The 22,122-nt window shown below is 55.1% G+C and overlaps 6 protein-coding genes across 6 annotated transcripts; 4 read left to right on the forward strand and 2 right to left on the reverse strand.

The window, feature by feature from the left end:
• Positions 1-51: 51 nt before the first annotated feature.
• Positions 52-8,933, forward strand: MAA_06945 (glycosyltransferase family 4 protein; the record flags this gene model as incomplete). The annotated part of the gene is made up of 4 exons (XM_007824943.2): positions 52-281; positions 367-1,192; positions 1,251-7,720; positions 7,796-8,933. The coding sequence occupies 4 exons, from the start codon at positions 52-54 to the stop codon at positions 8,931-8,933; spliced, it is 8,664 nt and encodes a 2,887-aa protein (XP_007823134.2).
• Positions 8,934-9,220: 287 nt separating this feature from the next.
• MAA_06946 (salicylate hydroxylase) lies at positions 9,221-10,672 on the reverse strand (the record flags this gene model as incomplete). Its single annotated transcript, XM_007824944.1, has 3 exons — positions 9,221-9,664; positions 9,787-10,359; positions 10,412-10,672. The coding sequence occupies 3 exons, from the start codon at positions 10,670-10,672 to the stop codon at positions 9,221-9,223; spliced, it is 1,278 nt and encodes a 425-aa protein (XP_007823135.1).
• Positions 10,673-11,111: 439 nt separating this feature from the next.
• Positions 11,112-12,557, reverse strand: MAA_06947 (uncharacterized protein; the record flags this gene model as incomplete). The annotated part of the gene is made up of 6 exons (XM_007824945.1): positions 11,112-11,428; positions 11,490-11,572; positions 11,630-11,697; positions 11,771-12,094; positions 12,151-12,288; positions 12,396-12,557. 6 exons carry the CDS (start codon positions 12,555-12,557, stop codon positions 11,112-11,114), a joined length of 1,092 nt encoding a protein of 363 aa, XP_007823136.1.
• A 2,428-nt stretch (positions 12,558-14,985) lies between these two features.
• Positions 14,986-16,571, forward strand: MAA_06948 (Acyltransferase 3; the record flags this gene model as incomplete). The annotated part of the gene is made up of 2 exons (XM_007824946.1): positions 14,986-16,353; positions 16,521-16,571. 2 exons carry the CDS (start codon positions 14,986-14,988, stop codon positions 16,569-16,571), a joined length of 1,419 nt encoding a protein of 472 aa, XP_007823137.1.
• A 1,863-nt stretch (positions 16,572-18,434) lies between these two features.
• MAA_06949 (uncharacterized protein) lies at positions 18,435-19,506 on the forward strand (the record flags this gene model as incomplete). The annotated part of the gene is made up of 4 exons (XM_007824947.1): positions 18,435-18,687; positions 18,740-18,865; positions 18,922-19,046; positions 19,099-19,506. 4 exons carry the CDS (start codon positions 18,435-18,437, stop codon positions 19,504-19,506), a joined length of 912 nt encoding a protein of 303 aa, XP_007823138.1.
• Positions 19,507-20,075: 569 nt separating this feature from the next.
• MAA_06950 (Zn(2)-C6 fungal-type DNA-binding domain protein) lies at positions 20,076-21,936 on the forward strand (the record flags this gene model as incomplete). Its single annotated transcript, XM_007824948.1, has 2 exons — positions 20,076-20,218; positions 20,310-21,936. The coding sequence occupies 2 exons, from the start codon at positions 20,076-20,078 to the stop codon at positions 21,934-21,936; spliced, it is 1,770 nt and encodes a 589-aa protein (XP_007823139.1).
• Between the last annotated feature and the right edge of the window lie 186 nt (positions 21,937-22,122).

Consider the following 22,122-nt stretch of genomic DNA (forward strand, 5'->3'; position numbering starts at 1 on the left):
CATGGTGCAAGGCGGCCAACGGGGGCATTGTGAGCTGGACATGGTGGTATTATGACCTCGTTCTTCCAGCCTGGGTCCAACGACCCGGCCATTAAGGAATGCGGCAACTCGACCTTTGCCGTGTACTGCAACTCGGCCATTCCCACGCACACCCTCCTCCGGGAATGGTATCAACAAGCGACTCTTGCCGTTGGGGGGTTCTCTCTTATTTTTCCCATTTTGCTTTTCATCGTCTTGCTTGCGCGGCAATCATGGTTCTCCAACACGTTCAAGCGCCTCGTGTAAGTTGTCGAGATGGCAAAAAAAAAAAAAAAACAATGATAAAAAATAAAAATAATAGAGCAACACTAACAAGTGACGTCGTAGAGAGCGCCTGCGGAGGAAAAAATCGGGATACCAGAGTATCCCGCCAGCGCCCAACCTGGTCATGTTTGAGTCGACCAGGTCGTTCAAGGTCTACTCCATGATGGAGACGCGCGAGAGCGTCGACGTCGGCCCGTCGACCGACAGAAACTACGACCTGGCCATCTTCCCGCTCACCATCGGGGACCTGGGCGGCGACGAGGGATGGGACGGGTCGAGCATGACGGGCACGGCGTGTCACGAAGTCACCAACCTGGCCTACGTCAACCTCCAAGACATGGACCCGGCCTCGCTGCAGCCGCTGGAAATCACCTCGACCACGGAATACCTGGTCCGCAGCTGCGTCCGCAACCACCTGGCCGGCCTGGCTCTCCGGCCCTCGTCGACGATACCGACCAGCCAGGTCGAGCAGCTGATCCAGCGGCTGCACCACTGCGACGTCTCCGTCCTGGTGCTCTGCCACCACGACTCGCCCGACATGGACTCGCTCAGCCTGCAGTACGCGTCGGGCGTCATTCTCGAAAACGCGTGCATCCTGCCCAACGGACAGCGCAGGGACTACTTCAAGGCCAAGCGCCTCCGCGAGGTCATGGTGCGGTGCGCCACGGAGCGCAGCCAGAAGCCCGGCTTCTTCATCGGCTTCTCGGAGCTGTGGGAGACGCGGCCGCACCCTTCCGTCGTCCGCCGCGCCGTCAAGCTCGCCGAGCACTTTGGCGCCGTCGTCGAGCACGGCTTTGCCGACCCGAGCATGAAGCTCGAGCGGCCGCCCCGGGATGCCACCTACACCCTCAGCGCCTTTGAGTATCTGCGGCGTGGCGTCGTGACAGAGGTGAGTGAGCACTGGGCAAGTTTGCGTGCCTTGGGAGGCGTGACTAACACCTGCGCAGATCCAAAAGAGCTGGAGCTCTGAACTGAGGACGGTTCATGTGTCCGCCGCAGCACCGGAACAGCTCGACCAAGAGGGCGGCAGCGGCAAGGGGACCGTCGCCGAGGGCCTCCGTTGCTTGTCCCTGAGCAAGGTGGACGCCGCGCTGCCCTTTGCCTCGCTGCTGCTGCAACACGAGCCTCTGCCGTCGTGGCTCACCGTCCTGCAGGAACAGGAGGTGGTCATGGTACAGCCGCCCAACTATCTCCAGCAGGCGCCCAAGCGGACAGACTTTTGGAAGTATTCCGCCGACGGGACGGAGCTGTCGGCCGCCGGGTGCTTCTCCATCCTCGCGGAGCCGTCGGCGCAGGACTACTCTGCCGTCCTGCAGACGCAGTGCCACCTCCGCGAGCTCAAGCTGCTGAGCGCCGTCAAGGGCGCCGAGATTCACCGCTGGGTAAAGTCCCTCCAGGAACTGACGGAGCCCAAGGAGTGCCGCGGGCTGATCAACGACCTCGTCACGGGCCTCAAGTCGCAGAGCGTCCTCGTCTTCAGGGGCCTCGACACGGGCTTCAAGATCCCCGACGGCAACTCGTACTTTTTCGGCGTCTCCCGAACCCGCGACGAGAGGCAGTACCTCGCCCTGGACATTTACATCTCGCAGTCGGCGCCGAGCGACGCCAGCGCCGTGCTGCACACCTGGCTCGCCCACCACGGCGTGTCTCGCGCAACGTGCTTCGAGCTCGAGGCGCGCCTGGAAGGCCTCGCCGGGCCTCTCCCCCCCGGCGGCAAGCTCCCGCTCAGCATCCGGAGCGCTGTCGAGTCCGGCACGCACGCCGAGATACTCCAGCTGCTGCAGCAGATGCGCGTCGCGCACCTGCAGGACGCCTGGCGGTCGCCCATAGAAGCCCTCTGCGAGGCGCGCCTCACGACGCAGACGTCCAAGACGTCGTGGCTGCGCGCGCACGCCCGCCGCATCCTCGACGGCTCCATCACCATCCAGGACATGCTGCTGAGCCGGCTGGAGAGCTACGTCGTCGCGGGGGCGACGGAGCTGCCCTCGCTCGAGAACCTGGTGGCGCTCTACGAGGCCATGAGCGCGAGTATCCGCGATGCCCTGTTTTACGGCGACAAGGAGAAGCTGAATGCGCTGACGCACGCGCTGATTGACGTCTTTGAGTTTGGCACCATGGGCGAGCTCACCGAGAAGATTGACGTCAACGCCGACATGTTTGCCCTCATGTTCTTCACCGCCATGCGGAGGGAGGCGTTTGAAGAAGTCTACATTGAGTCGACGGACCGCTGCCCTATCTTCCTCTGCGCCGACCAGGCCGCCGTCTTTTCCGAGCTGTGGGTTCTGGGGTCGCAGTGCGAAATCTTCCTGGGCCTGTTGCCTCGCGATCTCGGCGACATCATATACGACCGGTACCGGGGCTTCCTCGAGACGTGTCCCCCGGTGGCCGCCGACAGAACCGGAAACGAAATCATGACCATGTACTCCGCGCTCGAGGCCAGCTCGCCCCCCGGCGACGCCAAGTCCAACGGGGACAAGGCCCAGGCCGCCGGGCTGAGGCTGTCGACGCACGAAAAGTTCCAGCTGTGGAAGAGGCAGCTCGCCGAGGTGGGCGCCATCACAATCTTCAGCTTGCCCGCCATCATCGACGTCCTGCTGCTGACCTTTCTCGGCCGCGGCCTGTTCATGACGGCGTTTATGGACCCGGCGCACATTGAGGCGGCCGCGTACGCCTTGCTCATCTCGCTGCTGGTGACGGCCGGTGTGACGGGCTGGGTGGGCAGCACCGGCTCCTACTACCTGAACCACTACGCGTACGACAACATGACGCATTTCCACGTGCAGCGCCTGTCGGGCGGCTTCATGCTGACCCTGCTGATTGCCGTCGGCGGCTTTGTCGGCTTCACTGTTGCCCGCTCCGTGACCAGCGGCCTCGTCTTTGTGGCGTTTGTCGTCGCCGTCACCACCTACCTCAATCTGCTGGGCATCATGGCCACGATGCACCAGCACGGCAGTCCCATGACCTCGGGGCGCACCGTCCTGTGGCGGACGATTCCCGTGCTTCTCATATCCCCCGTCGTGACGACCTTTGTCAACGGTCACGACCTTGCCATTTACCTTCCCATTACTTACATGACCATTCTGCTCCTCTTGTACCAGTATCGCCAGCTATGCCACGAGTGGAACGGGTGGATGAAGAATATCCCTCTTGTTGCGGAAAAGGACATTCTGACGTGGTACGAGTCGAAACTCGGCTCCAAAAAAGGCAGCGGCGCCGAGGAGCAGTCGGATGGCCGTAGCAAGATGGCCCAAGAGGCCCTCCGCGACGCGGTTACTTGCTACTTTCGACGTGGCCGGGACGACAAGGCCGCCGAGCTGAAAAACGACGCCTTTGTGAAGCGCGTCGCCGCCGGTATGCCCTATATAGACTGGCTCTTCAAGAAGACCAACCCCGACGGCAACTTGCCCGAGACATTTAGCAGCGCCTGGTACACGCAGCTCGGCGAGTCCAAGAAGCAGCAGGAGCAGCTGGCCCGGGGGCTCAAGGAGCACAATGTCGTCATGCTCTTCCGCGATGCCAAGTTTGACCTGGGGCAGAACCTGGGCCTGTTTCTCGTCGCGCTGATGGACCGGTGGGTGGGCATCATTATGAGCAACGGCGGGCACCCCGGACGGAGCATCTATACAGATTCGCGCGCTCGGTACGCCATTTGCTTCTGCGTCCTGTACTTTTTGATTGGCGTCGTCGTCTTGGACCTGACGCTGCAAAAGTACTGGACTCTTCGTTTCACCCTGTCCAAGGACAAGCTCGTCGACTACCGGCACGCGCAGGATGTTGCCGACCAGTGGGAGAGGGTGCGTCACCAGAAACTCGGCATCGCGCTGGTGGAACTCCTCGCTAGACTCCTCATCCTGTTTGGCATTACGACTCTTCTCATGTGGATTCTCGTCGACAATCCCGAGTCGATGCTGCTCTACTACCTCTACATTGTGGGCTACACGGGCGTGATACTGTTCCAGTTCAACCGGTGCTTCACCACCAACGTCCACGGCCACGTCTTCATCATTCTTGGCTCCGCCATCGTTGGCTTGATCGCAGGCTGTGTCTTGCATGCCGCTCCCAAGACGTCCGGGTGGCTATACTCTGATGTCGTGGCGCAGAATATCGCCGCGTTGCTGGCGGCCTTTGGAACCCTCCTCTGGACTTGGAAAGACTGGTTCGCCCCTTCGCAGGCCACACCCGCGCTCCAATTCTCCAAGAGCAAGGACGTGTTTTACGCCCAGCGCAAGCTTGAAGCGGACCCGGGTCTTGAAACCGGCATATCGATTCGGCGCTTTGTCAAGACGCCCCGGCCGTCTTTTAAGCACGGCGACGGTTCGTTTCTCAGCGAGAAGATTGACGACATTCTCGTCCGAAGCTTGATGACGCCCAACGCCACGTCCAAGGCCTGTTCGTGGGCGAGCGAGTTTATCCAGACAGCCTTCCAGGCCTGGGAGGACGGCCTGGTCGAAATCACCGTGGTGGACCGGGAGAGCTTCATCGACGCGGGACTGCAGCATCTCTTTTCGTTTAGCCAAAGGGATGGCGACGTGCTCAAAATCACCGCAGGCTTCTTTGGCGACTACGAGCTGCGACTGCCCGCATGGCAAACGCAGCTGGCGCAAATGATTGCCGAGTCTCTCATGTACCACACGGCCCGCGTCGAGGGCGAGCTGACGCACTCTCAGGCCGTCCACGCGGAGCACTTTCTCCACGGAACCACGCCCATGTCGAAGCGCATCCAATTCGAGCTGGCACTGGCGGATGTAAAGAATCTCCGGCAGACCATGGACAAGACAAACTCGGAGCTCTTGCGCCGCCTGTCCCTCGACCTCAATGTCGACCTTAGTTGGAACACTCTGCCCCCCAGCGTGAGGGAGGCCATCGTCTGTCGCATTACCGGGCGGCAAGTCAAATCGTCTTATGAGTACGAGGACTGGCAGTTCAGCCAGGACGTCGACGTGGAAACCATCGACTTCCATCTGCAGCTCGGCCTGGAAATCTTTCGCGCCTGCAAGCAGCGGTGCAACATGGCGGCGGATCTGAGCCCGCCGATGGACTTTAAAGACTCTTTACCGCCGGCGGAGCTGAGACCGGTCAAAATCCCCAGCGGCATGGCGAATGGCTTCGTGCGCGGCTTCTTTCGACGCGTTACCGCCCTTCCCGTCACATTTGCCCGATGGGTGGCGCTGATAAGCGGCGGCGGATCAAACATTGAACGTGAGCTGTATTACAGTCTTGGGTGGCTCTACTTTAGGCGGCCGATAATTTGGATCATTCTCCGGCTTTGGAAGTTTTGCTGGGCCGCGAGGAACTTTTGGATCTATTATTTCCTGGTCTATCATCGGCCCTCGGCCGCCAGAATCGTCCGCCTCACTCAGAAAGGCGCACTGCGCATTATTAAAAAGAACTCGATTGTGGTGGAACTGTCTCGAAAAACCGTCACCGGGTTTGCGCGAGACGGCCAAGATGGCAACTTGGTCTTGGAAGTCTTTGAAGGGCGCCTGCGTGAGGCCCCCGAAGACAAGCCCCCCTTGTTCACGGCCACGTACGACGACAAGCTGCGCCTGGCGAGCAGAACCGACCGAGACGGGACTACTTCTACATACAACTACGACTCGGCCAAGAGGCGCTCGTGGCCCATCTCCCGAGCCGTCTTCAGTTCCAACAGCCGGGCGTTGGGTTTCTACGACAAGCAGGGCCGTTTGGAGAGCGGCACCATGATGCTCAACTCGGAGTCGCTGGTGTTTTCGTACCACTACAAGACGACGCCGGAGAACAGCAGCGACATTCTTCGCGCCGACTTTCAGCCGCTGGATCGGTCGTCCAACAACAAGCTGTCTGTGTTTTGGGGCAAGCCTTCGATTCAGGGGGACGAGGAGGACTACAACTGGGCGCCGTCGGAGAAGATTCACCGAATCGTGCGAGTGATTGGCGACAAGACGTACATGACGGAGATTGAGTACCACCACCGCCGGGACCCCAAGACACTGACGTATCTGGTCGAGGACGGCGTGTACAAGACGATTGTGGCCGTGGTGCCCAAGGCGTTTCCCGACGAGGACGTGCTCCTCTGCCGGCCGCGCAATCTCCTGTTTGACGTGGACGACCTGCTCATCCACCACGGCGTGGGCCAGATCAACATCATGAGGCAGTTTGCGAGCACGAAGCTGTCCATGATGGCGCGCATAGGCTCGCTGGCGTGGTGGACGAGGCGCGTGCATCTGCCCGTGGCAACTTGGCGATCGCGCACCGAGCTCTGGAGCGTCTGGCTCAAGGGAGACCTGGATGCCGTGACGGCGTGCTGGATGGACGAGATGATTCTGCGCGAGGAGCCCATCCTGCGGACGTACTGGCGCGCCCGGGACGGCGGCAACCTCGACGCAGCCCGGGCCGCCCTCGACGACATTGACCAGATCGTGGCCGCCATCGAGCTCGAGACGGACGTGTCCGAGGTCTGCCTGCTTCCCATCCGGTCCGCCGACCTGTACACCATGGGACTCGGCAAGGACGCCAACCAGGTCACCAACCGGCCGCAGGACTGCTACCGCGACACCAAGGACCGCGTGTCCGTCATCGTCAACGACATTGGCTGCTGGCCCGAGGCGCCCGGCGGCGTGTCCAACTGCCGACGCGACCTGGTCAACGGCCACGGCACCATCCGGAACCACGTCATGGCCGAGTGTGCCAACGAGTACGGCATCCCGCGCTTCCAGATCGAGAAGAATGTCCAGTCGCTCAAGCTGCTGCCGCTCTGGGGGCTCGACGGCAAGACGGCCAACCACGGCCTCATCGACAACATCCTGCAGTCCGAGGTGGACGACAACATCCGCGACACGGACGTCCAGCGAGACATTACGCGCGTGTTTGTGCCGCTGCTCAAGGCCTTTGTCAAGGGCGCGCGCACCCGCGACTACACGCGCGCGACGCTGGCCACCTGCACCAACGTGATGCTGTCCATGTCGAAATACTTTGAGAGCAAGGACTACAACACGACGTGGTCGTCCAAGCAGGTCGAGGAGGCCTGGGTCGAGGCGTGGCTCGTGTCGTACGACGACCCCAACATCCAGGATCCCGCCGAGTGCTTCGACATTGCGCGCCCGACCTTGTTTGACTTTCGCGAGGCGCTGGGCATCTACATTGCCTACTTCTTCATCTTCTCCGTGCGCATCCCCGACGAGTGCCCGCGCGTCTTCCAGAGCACGCACCACGGCATCAGCAGCCTGCTGGGCATTATTCTGAAATACCGCCGCGGCGTCACCTTTGGCATCTGGGACCACGCCATCCTCTGGCGCGAGTCGTGCCTCAACATCAGCCCGGCGCAGTGCGAGCTGCCGCTCTCGGTGCAGTCGATGCTGCTCCACGGCATCCGCCTGGCCAGCCGCCTGTCCTACTTTCACGCCGATGTCATCACGCCGTGTACCTCGCTGTTTAACCCGTAAGTGTTGATGGGTCCTGTCTCGTAGACGTGTACACTCGTGACTTGGGGAAAACTAACCATCAAATCAAATAGCATGTGGGAAACGGAAATCGGCAGCGACAGGGGCAACATTTGCAACCGCAACCTGTTCAGCCGCAAGATCGACCCCATTGTCAACGGCATCAGCAACATGGACTCGTTCGAGCCCATCGACAAGGTGCGCACGAGCAAGCCCACGGCCGTGATGCTGTCCAACGTCCAGTTCATCAAGGGCATCAAGACGGCCATCCTGGCGGCCGACATCATCGTCAACCGCTACGGCTTCAAGGACTACCGGCTCATGGTGTACGGCGCCAAGGACCGGCAGCCGTCGTACGCGCTCGAGATGGCCAAGCTCATCGTCAAGAACAACCTGTCGGAAAACGTCATCCTCGCCGGCTTCGGCAAGCCCAAGGAGGTCCTCAAGGACGCGTGGATCTTCATGAACTCGTCCATCTCCGAGGGCCTCCCGCTGGCCATTGGCGAGGCGGCGCTCGCGGGCGTGCCCATTGTCGCGACAGAGGTCGGCGCCACGGCCCTCGTCATGACGGACCCCAACGACGCCGAGCAGCGGTACGGCGAGGTCGTCGCGCCCAACGACCCCGTCGCCCTAGCCCGCGCCCAGCTCAACATCCTCTGCATGGTCGGCCCCTGGACAAAGTTTGTCGAGGGCGACGACCAGACGCAGAGCCTGAGCCTGCCCGAGGAAATCACCCCCGACGACGTCGAGCGCCTCTACGAGCGCATGTACGCCAAGACGGAGGACCGGCGCAAGCTCGGCCTCCTCTCGCGCGAGGTGGTGCTGCAGAGCTTCCACGGCGAGCGGTACCTGCGGGAGCATGAGCAAATGTACTGGATTCAGTGGCACACGGCGAGGATGCGCGCCGACATGGCCAAGAGTAATAAGAGGAGGAAGTATACGGAGTTTTCGTCGCCGCTGCCCATGAGGTATGTGGACGAGGGGGTGGTAGGGGTGGAAAACTCGGCCGTGCTCGAGGACGCCGAGTTGCTGGAGAAGAGTGTCAAGAGGGAAGACCACGGCGTGGCGACGGAGAAGATGGCCCCGACGCCGAGTGATCTTGAGAGCGGGAGGGTGTCGCAGTCGTCTACGCTGCAGGTTGTACATACGGGCGAGTTGTATTTTGCCGGACAGACGGCCGCGAGTGGATTTACGAACTGGGCCCCGGGATAAAAGGGCTTGGAGGCATAGCGATTGCATACAGCATAACTGGCGTGATTGTACTACTACTACTGCTATTACCAGACTACTTCTAGTATTTTTTCCTTTACTGACATCACTAATATTACTAATACTATATGTGTACTCTTACTCTTCATCATGCTCGTGCTGTGGTTGCTGTCACTGGTGCTATTTCACACGCACCAGACATGTCCAGTCACGTTTTCCAAAAGGCCAGCAAACGCGGATATATATTCCTTGGCATACTAGTTGACGCTGCGGAATCTTGCAAGCCAGCTTCATTCCATCGTCGATGCTTGTACCTCTTTCAGCGCACCCAACGCGTCTTGTTTGTGAGCTTCTATATCTAGGCCGTGGATGAAATCCCACCGCGGAGCGAGCACCTGCTTCAATCGCCCGGGCTCCAGGCCTGCACAGCCATCCTGTCCGCAGAGAATTCTTCCAGTGCCCCTGCTCGAGTCAATGAGCATCTGGCATCTGGGCCTTCGCACGGCATCATATGCCTGCAAGGCAGCGTTGATACCTCGACAAGATGACGTCTCGGCCAGCAGGGTGCTGAGAATGACGGCATCTTCAATGGCCAGGCCGAGTCCGTAACCCTGCCAAGGAGTCGTCGCGTGAGCTGCGTCGCCCATGATGCACGTCCTGCCGTTGCTATATGTCGGTGTTGACTTGTGCTCCCACTGCGAGAAGCGTTGCGGGTTGTCCTGGTCAAGCACGAGCTAGAAACAAGTAACCAATTCCATTGTCAGTGGTTTGGGCGAGGGCAATAACAAAGAACCATGTTCAAGGGCAGGCCCAAGCTGCCGTTCCGTTGGTAAGACAAGAGCCTTCAAAAACGTACCTCGATCATGCCCTTGGCAATGGGGCCATCGAGCCAATCTTTTAGCACCAAGTTCAAGTCATGCCTCGATAAAGGAGTAGCTCTTTTCTTGGCCTGCTTTGCTTCCACGCCCGAAATTACACACTGAATCTTGTGTCCGTGATCCAGGACGTCGTGCATGATAAAGGCCCCGTTGCCAATCCACCCATACTGACGATGGACGCGAAACAAGTCTTGTCCGAGCACTTCTCTTGCCTTTTCAACTGTGACTAGATTTCTGCAGTCCCAGAATCCTGCTGGCGACGCAGCGTACACGCCACCAGCGTCCCGAGTGACATGTTTGCGAACCCTGCTGAATATACCGTCCGCACCGACGACTGCGTCGAATCTGGCCATGTACCCATCTTCAAAGGTCAGGTCGATCCCATCATCACTCGAATTCATGTCCGTTAGTTTCTTGCCCGTGTGTAACATGCTGGAGGGTAAGCCGGAGAGAAGCTCGCGGAGCAGGGACCCTCGATGAACAACCTTGCCCTGAGTTGTGCGCGGGAGGTCTAGGACCAACGATGCTGCTCCCACGCCCGAGCCCTTTCTCTGTATTAGCACTTTGATACCATGTACAAACATCCTACTGTGAAGGGCTTACAATCATGGTCCGGGTAGAATTCATGGGGACAGCCCCAGCCTTGGCCAAGAGCTCATCAGCCGAGGGAATTATATGCTTCAGCGCAGACTGTGCGGTGCTAGACAGGCCAATGGCAGCACCGCGCTCTGAAAAGCACGCGTCTGCTTCGAATATGTGCACGTCAAGATGGGCCCTTGGCAGGAGAGCGTTGGCCAGGACTGTCCCGGCGAGACCGCCGCCAATGATGGCAATGCGTGTGCGATGGACGCTGAAATTCGACATGCTTTGCTTTGGAATGCCGTGCAAAGGACGGGTATAGTGTCGGGGAAGCAAGACATGTTATACTCTACCTGAGGACGAAGACATTTCGACGTGTTAGTGCTTATTGGGATAGGGAGACTTGATGGCTGCAGGCGTAAACGAAGTCGGCATGGGCGAAACTCCACCGGGCCCGGTCCAGCCGCCCTCAGCCCAACATGGGAATATTGTCCCTCTGAAGGGAGAGCCATGCGGGGGGATTTGGAAAAATGAAACCAGACATGAAAGAATCAGTTCAAGCTGCGGGCTACTGAGGTAGGATTCCGCACACGCTCAGTACATGTCGTGACACGGGACAGGGTAACCAAGTAGGGGAAAAGCATCAATATTGCCATCATAACTCATTTCTTTGTTTATAAAGATTAATACCGCTACCAACATGATATTTGTCATCTACATCCCTTCACACGGGCCGTCCATTCGCCATCTCATAGGCCTCCTCGGTAGTGTCATGTGAAGGCCTTGGCTTGGAGTGTACCTGGACGGCGCCACCATGCCCGGCCTTGTATGGCAATGTGTCCTCTTCCCGAATTCTTTCTGAAAGACCATCATCTCTCGCCGGAGAGCTTCGAGGCCGGGTACCAAACGCACTGGCAAGCGTGTCCCACGGCCGTTCGAACACGACCGACCTGGTGAAGAAGGACAGAGTGGGAAGACAAGCCGCCAGAATTCCCGTGCTGCATTCCACCATCCCCCAGTATACCCACGTCGTAATGACGACTAGTTGCAGAGTCAGAAAAAGGCTCAAAAGAGACTTGCTTCGTCTCCCAGGGCGACGTACAAACTTCATCCTCATTTGGATCGAAACCAGCCTTGACTATGCGTATGGTGGTAATCATGCGCGCGAGAGAGGTTGCAACAGTTCTAGTACGCCGTGTCAACTTTCAAAGAGCCGTGCAGTGCCGTGCATGGGGTGCTCACACCGCGCCAAGGAGGAAAATCCCAGCCGTCGCAGCTTTCTTCTTTGGCGAGAGTTCCAACCGATATATCTACATCATGAACGGTTCGTCTTGAGCTTCACCTAATGGCTGGGGTGGCTATTCGAATTTCTGCAACACTCACCAACGGAATCGGAAAGACAATAATGAAGACGTCGGTGATGAAGTCGGATATACACAGCGCCAATGACCTGAGCATGCCCTTGGTGCAAAACGTCATCAGGTCTAGTGCCGAGCCCCAGATGGCAAAGAAGTTGGTCTTGCAATAAAAGACTGTGGCGAAGAAAAACGCCACCGTCCACAGGCCGATGAGCACCATGAATCCGACGAGGACCATGTTGACGGCTCCCCTGCTACGAGCGGCAAAGATGCGCTTGTAAAACAGCAGGAAGCTGAGTTTGGTGCAGCCCAATATTACCGGGAGCATCACCGAGATTGGGTATTCAATCTGCCGCAACACGTCAGGAATTGACGAACGGCACTTTCTACATGTCGTCGACGTACCTTGGACGTCAGAGTCAACTGGTCCGAGTGAACTGCCAGTGGATTCTTTGCATGTTCGGCGGGGATCTCGGTGCGATGAGCGATGGCATGGTGTGCGGTTCCGTAGACGATGAGAATGCCCGTAGCTACCGTCAGGACCTAAACACAGACAATGGCTTTGCGGTCAGCAGATGTCTCTGTTGGACTCGCCTCGTCCTGTCCCGGCCCACGAGGCACGTCGCTGGAATCGGGGATAGAGATCCTACAGTAGCTGGTATGATCAAGAGGTCATCGGCTTTAATGCCCTGCCTGTACCACAGTCGCGTCCAGAATCTCGCCCCGACGACAATCAGGACCATGGAGGAGAGAACGACGCCCGCAGCGATGTTATGGCCCGGCGTTTGGTAGTAATACTGGTGGGCGGGCATCGTGGCGACTTGTGTCCGTCTTTATTCTCTGGCCTTGGGTCGGTTTAAGCAACAACTACAGAGGAAATCGATCCCTCATAACGAAGGGCTCATAGATGTCAGCAGCAAGTGCCTAGCGTTTTGGGGGGGGATCTGAACATTGTATGCCAGGGTTCTCCCAAGAAAAAATGATGGCATTTTCAAAGCACCTCGGCGGAGGCACACGACCAAGCTCCATGATCTGCCATGTCCGGTACCAAGCCGATATTGTCCAAAAGAGGGGGTCCGTCGTTTATTTGGCCACAGGGTTACATCAGTGTTACCCAGCCGGGACAGCTGCAGAACCACGCATCAGAACCATGGTTAATGTGGACAACCAAAGTAAGCACTAGGAAAGGGGACCCATGAGCACCGCGGCTCAACCGCCTTAAAAAAGGTGGCACATTCAGCTTCTGGCCGAGGATTTCCGTCACCCCCAGGCCGGGATGGGACGGCACGACGGGTAAGCAGCCATGACGGGGTGTATGCGAGTCGGCACCGAGGCCAGCTGCAGTGAGCAGAATGCCGATGGCGAGTATACTCTCAATGGCATCGGAAGCCGTCTTGGGTATCCTGGTGATTTCCCGGCCACGTTGCTATGCGTAACTCTATCTCAAGGACAAACAAGACTCATGTCCACACGTGGCACCGTCATGCCATTAGTCCGTGACCCATTCCACCACATTCTAGGCTATGCGTTATCCGGAAAGCATTGTGAGGCCTAACATGTTAGAGTAAGCATTCCTGCCTTTGTACACGGCACATGACGATAAATACGTAACCCTTCCGGCACAAGGAAGGCTCATTCGCAGGCCCGTACTCCAGACTGTGTAGAGAGTACATATGTAGTGAGGAATGTCCCACAGGTTCACTATATCTAAACGAAGCATGCAATGTGTCTTTTTTACCATTTTATTAGCCATGGGAAACCTTGATAAAGGGCATCGAACGTTTAGTTACCCCGTGGCCCGTCATGCAGTCCATTGCGAAGATGACGGTATACCCAAGGGCTCCACGAGTCCATGTCACTGGTGTCGGATATGTCTGCGTGGGGGAATATTAGGAGGGATCGGCCTAGATAGCCGGACACGGGGCTTCTAAAGCCTTGTGAACAATCAATTTATTTTGTAGCCTGGGTTTTAGGATCTAAACGTGTAATTCTGACAGCCAGTTATATGTACTGAGAGCGCCGCGTAGTCACTGAAATAATACAGCCCAAATCTGAGGAGTAATGGCTGTAATAGCCAAGTCGGCCGAATTGATATTTACATGACGTACACGTAAACCCTGATTGTATGGGTGTTGTGGCTGGTGAATGAAATGGCCTATTATGGCTTATGGCTACGTGTCACGTTATAAGACTTATTATTAATCAATAGCTTTGGAAAATTACTTCTATATTGGCTACTATTGCTACTTTCCACTTAGTAGTAAAAGCGCTTACGTGTTTTATTAATAAAGGCAGTTTATTTATGTAAATAGCCTTGTCACTGTTCTTGCTTTACGACGTCTCTTTCCCTCATTGTGAGTAATCACCTATTCAGGCCGCACTCAACCTTACTCGTGCCCTTGTACCGTTATAAACGCTGACGCGTTACCGATAAATTGCCGTGGCACATGCATCACTGCACTCAAAACAACATTTCTTGGCAATACAACGTGTCAAGTTCTTGTCCTAGTTGCCATGTGAATAGGGACACAGATTCAAAATATTAAGTGTGCTCCCAGCTGTAGTTTTCTGCCAGATCAAGCCAGACCTGTCTAGTGCCGGTGTAGTTGCCGCAAAAATAAGACACTGCCGTCTCTTTGTCCTTCGACGTGATATTGAAAGGTCGACGGTACCTTCCACATAGAAATTGAAAACTGGCCTAGTCTTGCACAGGCGGCTCGGGACAGGGATCTTTCCCAAGTAGATAGGACGTTTTGCGTGGAGAACTGAGCCACGAAGCTGGGGACTCGATTAGCCCTTGGTTGACGAACTACATATGTAGTTAAATAGCTCCAGATGTCATTATATTAAGAGCGACGGTAAGATGAGCAAAATCGGAGTCAAAAACTCAACTGCGTCATCTTCCGGGCCGGTATGAAAATCACTATTTTTACGTGGATTTGTTTTATCTGAACCCTAGCGCGAAACTATGTTATATTATCTCTCCTATTTGCTGCATTCACCGCAAGGTATCTCGAAACGCATAACGTCTGGTGTTACAGACCAGGAAGGGACAGGGGGTAATTTATTCATGCAGGGCCCCCTTTCTCAGTCGGGGCCATGTCTAGGTAAAAGGTGTCGATGGAAACCAAGCAATACCCAAGCGCTTGCAACTATCTCTGTTGTGCAAAGTGGACTTAATGCAAGTTCGACTTTATCATCACTCACGGCCCTGTATATTGTGTCCTGGATCTACTTGCCATGCATCCGAAATTGAAGTATGCGTCCCTGAAGCTCCTGGAACTCTTTACTACAATTTTTTCTTTCGCCGCGAAAAATGAAAAGGTGTCTTCAAGCTCAGCTATATCCCAACAAACATCGTTTCTTGATGGTATGCGAGGGATAGCCGCTTTAATCGTCGCCTTTTACCACACAGCCCAGGCTTACTCCAGCGCCGTAGAGAAAGGTTACGGCCATAACGGCGAAAACTGTTCCTTTATTCAGCTTCCATTTATACGATTACTGTATGCTGGCCATGCTATGGTCTGTGTATTTTTCGTTATTGGCGGCTACGTAAACGCCCTGCGACCGCTGCACATGATGCATTATGAGAAGCAATGGGATAAGCTTTTTACATCAATCAGCTCTAGCCTACTACGCCGAAGTATCCGGCTCTACATCCCGCCCGTCTTCGCAACGTTCTTCTCTGCCATCACGGTACGCCTAGGGTGGTGGGAAGCTTCGCGGACGGCGATTGATGCCGGAATGTTTGCAGGATGGCCAGACTTTCACCCACCCCGGCAGCCGACCATGTCTGCGCAGTTGGCGGATTGGTGGCATCATACAGCAGGCCTTTTCAACCTATGGACATACATGACCTCGTCAGATGCCCAGCCATATTATAACGTCTATGACCCGCATCTATGGACAGTGCCATACGAGGTCAGAACATCACTCATCTTAATGCTGGTTCTTGTTATTGTGGCGCGGTGTCGTCCTCTCGCTCGATGGCTATTATTGCTGGCATTTATACAATTCAGTGCTTCTTGGGCTCGTTGGGAGGTTGTCATGTTTCTTTCAGGAGCTATGCTGGCGGATATCAAGATGTATAGAGATGTACACAACGAGTCTCTCCCTATGCAAAGTGAAAAGGACGACAGCTTGTTATCGGCTATTGGCGGCCCTCAAAAAGCCGCAGTAACTGCCATCGTCCTATTCACAGGGCTGTATCTGCTATCGGCCCCGTCTACACATATCGATGGGACTCCAGGATACATTACAATTACGTCCATGATACCAGAAAGCTATGGCGATAAACGGCGAATTGTTTATGGGGCCGGGGCGATAATGCTAATATGGGCAACCTCAAGCTCGCCAGCATTGCAACAGCTATTCTTGACAGGAATAGCGCAGTATCTAGGACGTATTAGTTATGCACTATATATTGTGCATGGTCCCTTATTACATATTGTGGGATATGCCATTACTACAGCTATATGGAAGTATCTCGGTACTGATGGTGAGAGCATGATGCGGTGGATAGCAGCGGTCGGCCTGGGAAATGCAATCACTTTTGCGATCATCTTTTTGGTAGCAAATTTTTTCTACATATGGGTAGATACTACGTCGGTAAGAATTAGCCGCGCGGTTGAGCGACTATGTTTTGGACAATCTTAGTATTGAGACTTGCCTACTACGAGAGGCTCATTTCGTCGGATAAAACTGCCTTTATTAGATCAAGTAAGCTTGGTTTGATTTAATAGTGCAAGAGTTCATCTTCACTCTTCAAGTTATAGTGGGATGGAGGAGACAAGAAACCTGGCGACTTTTTCTCTTCTGCACAGTAGTTCGTGGTATTTCTCATCACGGTTTACATGAAGCAGGGCGAGACACGAGCACCAAGTGTCACACGGCTACACGAGGACCACGGTCACGGGGTCTAGGGCAAAGTCCCTCACCGACTTCTTGCATTTGAAGAGGTCTTTAGTCAACGAGGCCTCGAGGGAAACCAAGGACCTTTGATATCTCAAAGTTGCTTATTGAATTGAACCTTGAACTGCTGTTCCAAGCCCAGTTATACTGCTCTTGTCACAGATTTTGCCAATTATCCGAATAAAAAGGTATAAAAGAATTTCGGATATCCACATAAAGTATAAACCCACATGTTGTTGTTTACAGGAAAGTAGATGCGGGCAATACGTGATTGGAAAGTGGCAGATGGTGGTTGTGGTTACGTGACGGTGAGGGTAATAATCAGGTTAGGGTTATATAGAATAGGAAGAGGTCAATAAGCAGTAGAAACATTCGTGTTATGACCTAACCAAGAATAGCCTCCGTCGCAGAATGGGCAAACAAGAATCCTTGGTTGCATTGACCACGGGTTTTGACCGGGTTTTTGTCGCTCTGCAAACACCGACTCCGCAGGATCTTCTTTCTCCATGATGGTCCAAGTCGACTTCGGCCCTTCAGAGCACCGGGTATCTTGTTCACTAGCAGGGTTCAGAACGGCTCGGCATCATCTCGTTCCAGTCAAGTGCGGTGGATTCGATGGGCCTGCGTGGTATTGACCTTGTCCGCTGACATGCGTCGACGGTGTGTTTTGTTGGCTGAGAGCCGTGCCCCCTGGGCGCTTGAGGGTTCTCGCGACATCATATGGTTACATCCCAGGGCGTCAGGTTCATGCGGTGAGGCCGCTTGCACGCTGTCCAACCTTGCTCCAACGTAAGCATGCAGTTTAGCCTTTGGCCCCCATCCCCCATCCTTCACATTACGCAAAACGCATGTTTGGCGATTTTCGGCCTCGCAGACGAGTAGGACACCGCACAGCCGAGGAAAATGAAACATGGAAACGGACAATGTTATGATATCGAATACTGCGGATATGGCAGTCACATAGCAACATTTGAAGGTCCCGACCGGCAGCAGAGTAGTCAAATTCGTTATATATAGTTGTGTTTGTGTGAGTGTCTTTTGCCAACGCGCGAAACCCGCCCAGTCGCCCATCTGCGAGCTCTCCAATGTACAAAACTATGCAATGTCATTACATTTTCTTCTCGGGGTGGACTTGATCGTGCGCCGTGTTCTCTGAAGCCTAGAACAAACGCGTTTTGACGTCGACCCCCTCGGGTTCCGGCGCATCCAGGAACTCAGTGCCTACAATGGCTTTGTTAGCGTCACAAGTTCCCAAGGGGGGTCGACTATCGCAGTACCGTAGATTGGCTGAGCAACTAAATGGCTGACTAGCAGAGCAAGAGCTGCGATGGCGATTGAATGATACCGCATCATGTATCTGAGCTATAGATTGATTGCGCGATGTATTTCCCAGGTTGACAGAAGCAATGTCGTTATCGTAGTTGGGCAGATGATTGCGGACTCCTCCGATTCCAAGCTCCGAGTAGCTGACATGTCTTTATATTTTGGGCATGGCGACTCAAGGATCCAGCCTTGTTGCCAGCTTATGTTTTGTCAATCCCTCCATATGTCATAGGAGTGCTGATCCTCACCTCCTTTGTCCGGCAGCGCACGACGCTAGATAAGCAGCTTGCTGAATACCATGTCGTACGATCCCGGACGAAGCCTGTGCTGCGGCTCTCATTGACTTGAGATGATTATGTGCGCTTGCAACAAAAGCCGATTACGCCAATCAGCTGAGATGCAATTTCACTTTGACAAGACATGTACCAAAGCGCATCATACATTCTCGCCTCACCATGCACCGTCCTGTGGCACCGTCGACACTCGAAGCTGCTGAAGACAATGAGGAATTGATATACCTCACAAGTTCAGATGGAACCATTGAGAAACAACAGTCTGTGCATCGGAACAAGCCTTTTAAAGCCGCATTGACCTTTTCGCGAATATACTCCATCGCTTTACATTTTCTCGCCATCGTATTGGCAGTGTCGCTCTGGAGTAGAAACAGACATTCAAGTGGCAATTTGCCCACCCAAGGACGCAGCTGGTGTAAGTATCTGTGGTCATTTAAATAGATGCAATTGCTTAAATGTGCCATTAGCCCCTGTAAATGGCCTCGTCCAGTATGAGCTTAGTAGCGAACATGCCGTCCATCACGACAAGCACAGCCAGTACGCTGGACCTCCCACCCAAGACAATGACGCGGCCTGGGATTCCCTCATGCGACGTGAGTGGCCCAGTTCTCTCTCATGTCACAAAACCTAAGCTAAACACGATTTGTAGCCGTCCACTTTAATGCGACTCGCGACGAACTTGAGAGAGCGGGCGAATCGATGGCAAACCTTGCGGAGCTGGAGGGAGGAGGATATCCCGCAAGTCTTGGTGTCTACCACGAACTTCATTGCGTGGTAGGAAGCTCATTGACAAATACATTGAGTGGAAAGTGCTGACCCTGCGCAGAGGCAAATGCGATTCTATCTATACCGGGGGCATTACTACCCCAACATTACCGAAGCGCAGCATGAATATCTCCGCGGCCACCTCGGTATTCCATCCCCGCCATACTTTGTTTATGAGCCCGTTCAAGAATATTCTGTGCTAATGTCGTCTTCTCCGACAGATCACTGCTTGGAGACTCTGCGATTGGCTACCATGTGTCGTGGCAGCACCGACGTATATTCGTTTTATTGGAATGGTGCCAAAACCGGCAAACCGGCGACGCAATCCAACGCAAAGTCCATCTGTGTCAGGTGGAGTTCTATTGAGAAATGGGCATATTCCCGAATGCCGACCACCACCCGGCTGGTGGAGGAGAAGCAGTCGAACAGCCAAGTTGGGCAGTCGTGGGAAGAAACACGGCTCTTTTGATGTAGTTACATGACACTGCGTTTGTCAAGCCTGCTGGAATGGACAGGTAGATGCCCCGATGGTGGATAGCGAGGCCAATGTATAACAAGTAAGAGCAATGGCAGTTTCGAGCAAGACCAGTGTTGAATGGAGGCGAGCCAAGGGCGGGATGGAATGCGGTTTAGCTAGAGAAACCGAATGTAACTGCACCTGGCTTGAAGATTCACATAAAGTACGAAAAGAGAAAGTTGAAGTAGATTATGCGAACGCGCATCGTTCACCGTGTCGAGTCGTCGACCAACTTCACTGATAGCCACCCAAGTGCGGATAACTCAACCACAATCTAGGCTTTCCTTTGGCTTGTGCCGCAACAGTCCGGCGCAGCATAGCATATCAATGTCTGGCAGAAACTTAACGGCTCTACCGTGTAACCAGAGATGCAAGGCTGCGGGGGCTGCAGAGTCCGGCGGGTCATTTGGAGGCTCAAAGTCCGGTCTGCTCCATGCATGTGCCTTTCCCCCCTCCAATTCAATCGCATTTCAATGTTGCTAGTCTCCTCGGATGCGTCAAAGATAGAGTTCAGAGGCGACATGGTCGACGCCGGTGCGGCTCAGCAGACATCACCGCCTGGGGACGCAAATATCCCCGTGCGCTCAAAACCGGGCGAGGCGGCCGACCACGTACGCAAGAAGCGATGGGCACCCAAGACCAGGACCGGCTGTCTTACTTGTCGGTAAGTCTCTGGCACTGCAGGAAGAGGGAAACCTCTGCGACGAATCACTACCGAGGGCTGACCAGAGTCATCTTGATGAATAACCATGCAGCCTCCGCCGGGTCAAGTGCGACGAGGAAAAGCCTTACTGCAGGCGATGCCGCAGGCTGGGCTACGTTTGCCACGGATACAAAGAATCAGTACATCAACCCGAGACGAGTCAGCAACACGTCGCTAAGCAAATCACCACTCTCGAGTTATACCAGCCGCCGGTCGTTGTATCGCCCGTACAAGTCACGGCGACGCCGCAGGAGCTGGACATCTTTCACTACTACCGCACCGAAGTGGCGGCACATCGAGCCGACGAGTTCAACCGCACGCTGTGGAATGTGTACATTCTACGGGCGGCGAATAACCAACCTGCCGTTTGGCACGCCTGCAATGCCCTCGCCGCGGTCCATCAGATGGATGCCATTAAACTCTCGGCGTGGAATGCTACTCAGGCCGCTCTCACTGTCGAGAGGAGGCAGCACCTGTATACTTTTGCCTTGCAACAGCATGCCATGTCGCTCAAGCACGTCATGGCCATGGCGCAACAAGGCGACGCGCTCAGCTTCAACGACAAGGGTTCCATCCTAGCTGCCAACCTGTTATTTTTCGCTGGCTGCCTCCATCAAGGAAGGCTATTGGAAAGTCTGGTCCATCTGAGAAACGGCATCAATCTGATGCACCAATGGAAGTTTTGGGAGGCGCGGGCTCCCGACGACGTTGGCTCGCCGCCGCAGATACGCAACAGCATATTCCCCAGCGCATCGCTGCTCTTGTTTTACGTTCAGATAGATGGGCTTGCCCAGGACTCGTCGCCGCCGGACGCGCAGGGCCCGGAGCGCACCTCTACTTGGCAGTGGGAGCCGGCGCTGTCGTCTCTGTGCAAGAGGCCCTTCTTCTCCCCGGCCGATGCTTGCCTCGAGTTTGAGATGATATGGATCGGGCTGAGGGATCTGTTCAAGGCACTGCCTTTGCGGCCCGACGCGTCGCAGCAAAGCTCTATTATAAAAAGACGCGTCATGCTCAATGTCCATTTGCAAAACTGGAAGACCAAGATGGATGCGCTGCAATACTCGTCGCCGTACGTGAAGCCAAGTGACAGAAAGCTACTGACAATCCTCAACATGCGGCATATACTCGCCAATATTCTGGCCAATGTCGACATTGGCAAGTTTGAAGTGTGCTGGGATGCGTTTGAGGCGCAGTTTGAGGAGATTATCGTCCTCGTCGAGTCACTGCTCTTTGGACAAGGGGCCCGAAATCCGCACGGCAACGCCGAGCATCGCCTTTCGTTCACGCCGACTGTGACAAAATCGCTGCATTACATGGCCACAATTTGTCGCCATCCGAGCCTTCGCCGAAGAGCAATCTCTCTGTTGAAGGAGCTACGGCGTGCAGAGAGAGTGGGCGGTAAGAATGCCGATGTGTCCTTTTTTACGCAGAGCATTCAAGCCATCATGCACATGGAGGAGGAGGCATGGTTCGACGCCGAGAAGCGCAGCCACCCTGGGTGCCATTGCGTTGCGGGTGAATTTATCTGCAATGCGCATCGTGTTTCTGAGTTTCAGATCAAGTATGCGGATAGCCAAGAGGGGGAGCTCATATTCCGCACGGTGGACGATGTTGTAAATAGTCGCCCCGCGCGGAGCTTGACTATGAATATCTTGATTGCAATGGAGACTGAAATGTGAGATATTTGGGTCACACGAGATATCGTAGAGGTGGATACTTGAGCAGACTTTCGGCACAAGAAAACATTCAAGATGGACACAAGTAGTTGAGAGCATGTCGCGTTTTATCCCCCATACAGCAATCGCGGCATCAGCTCCAACCATGATTTGATCCTCTTCCTTCACCGCTGCTTCATTAGCTACCTC

The sequence above is a fragment of the Metarhizium robertsii genome (genome assembly GCF_000187425.2).
Source record: "Metarhizium robertsii ARSEF 23 chromosome Unknown MAA_Scf_5, whole genome shotgun sequence".
Taxonomy (NCBI): Eukaryota; Fungi; Ascomycota; class Sordariomycetes; order Hypocreales; family Clavicipitaceae; genus Metarhizium; species Metarhizium robertsii.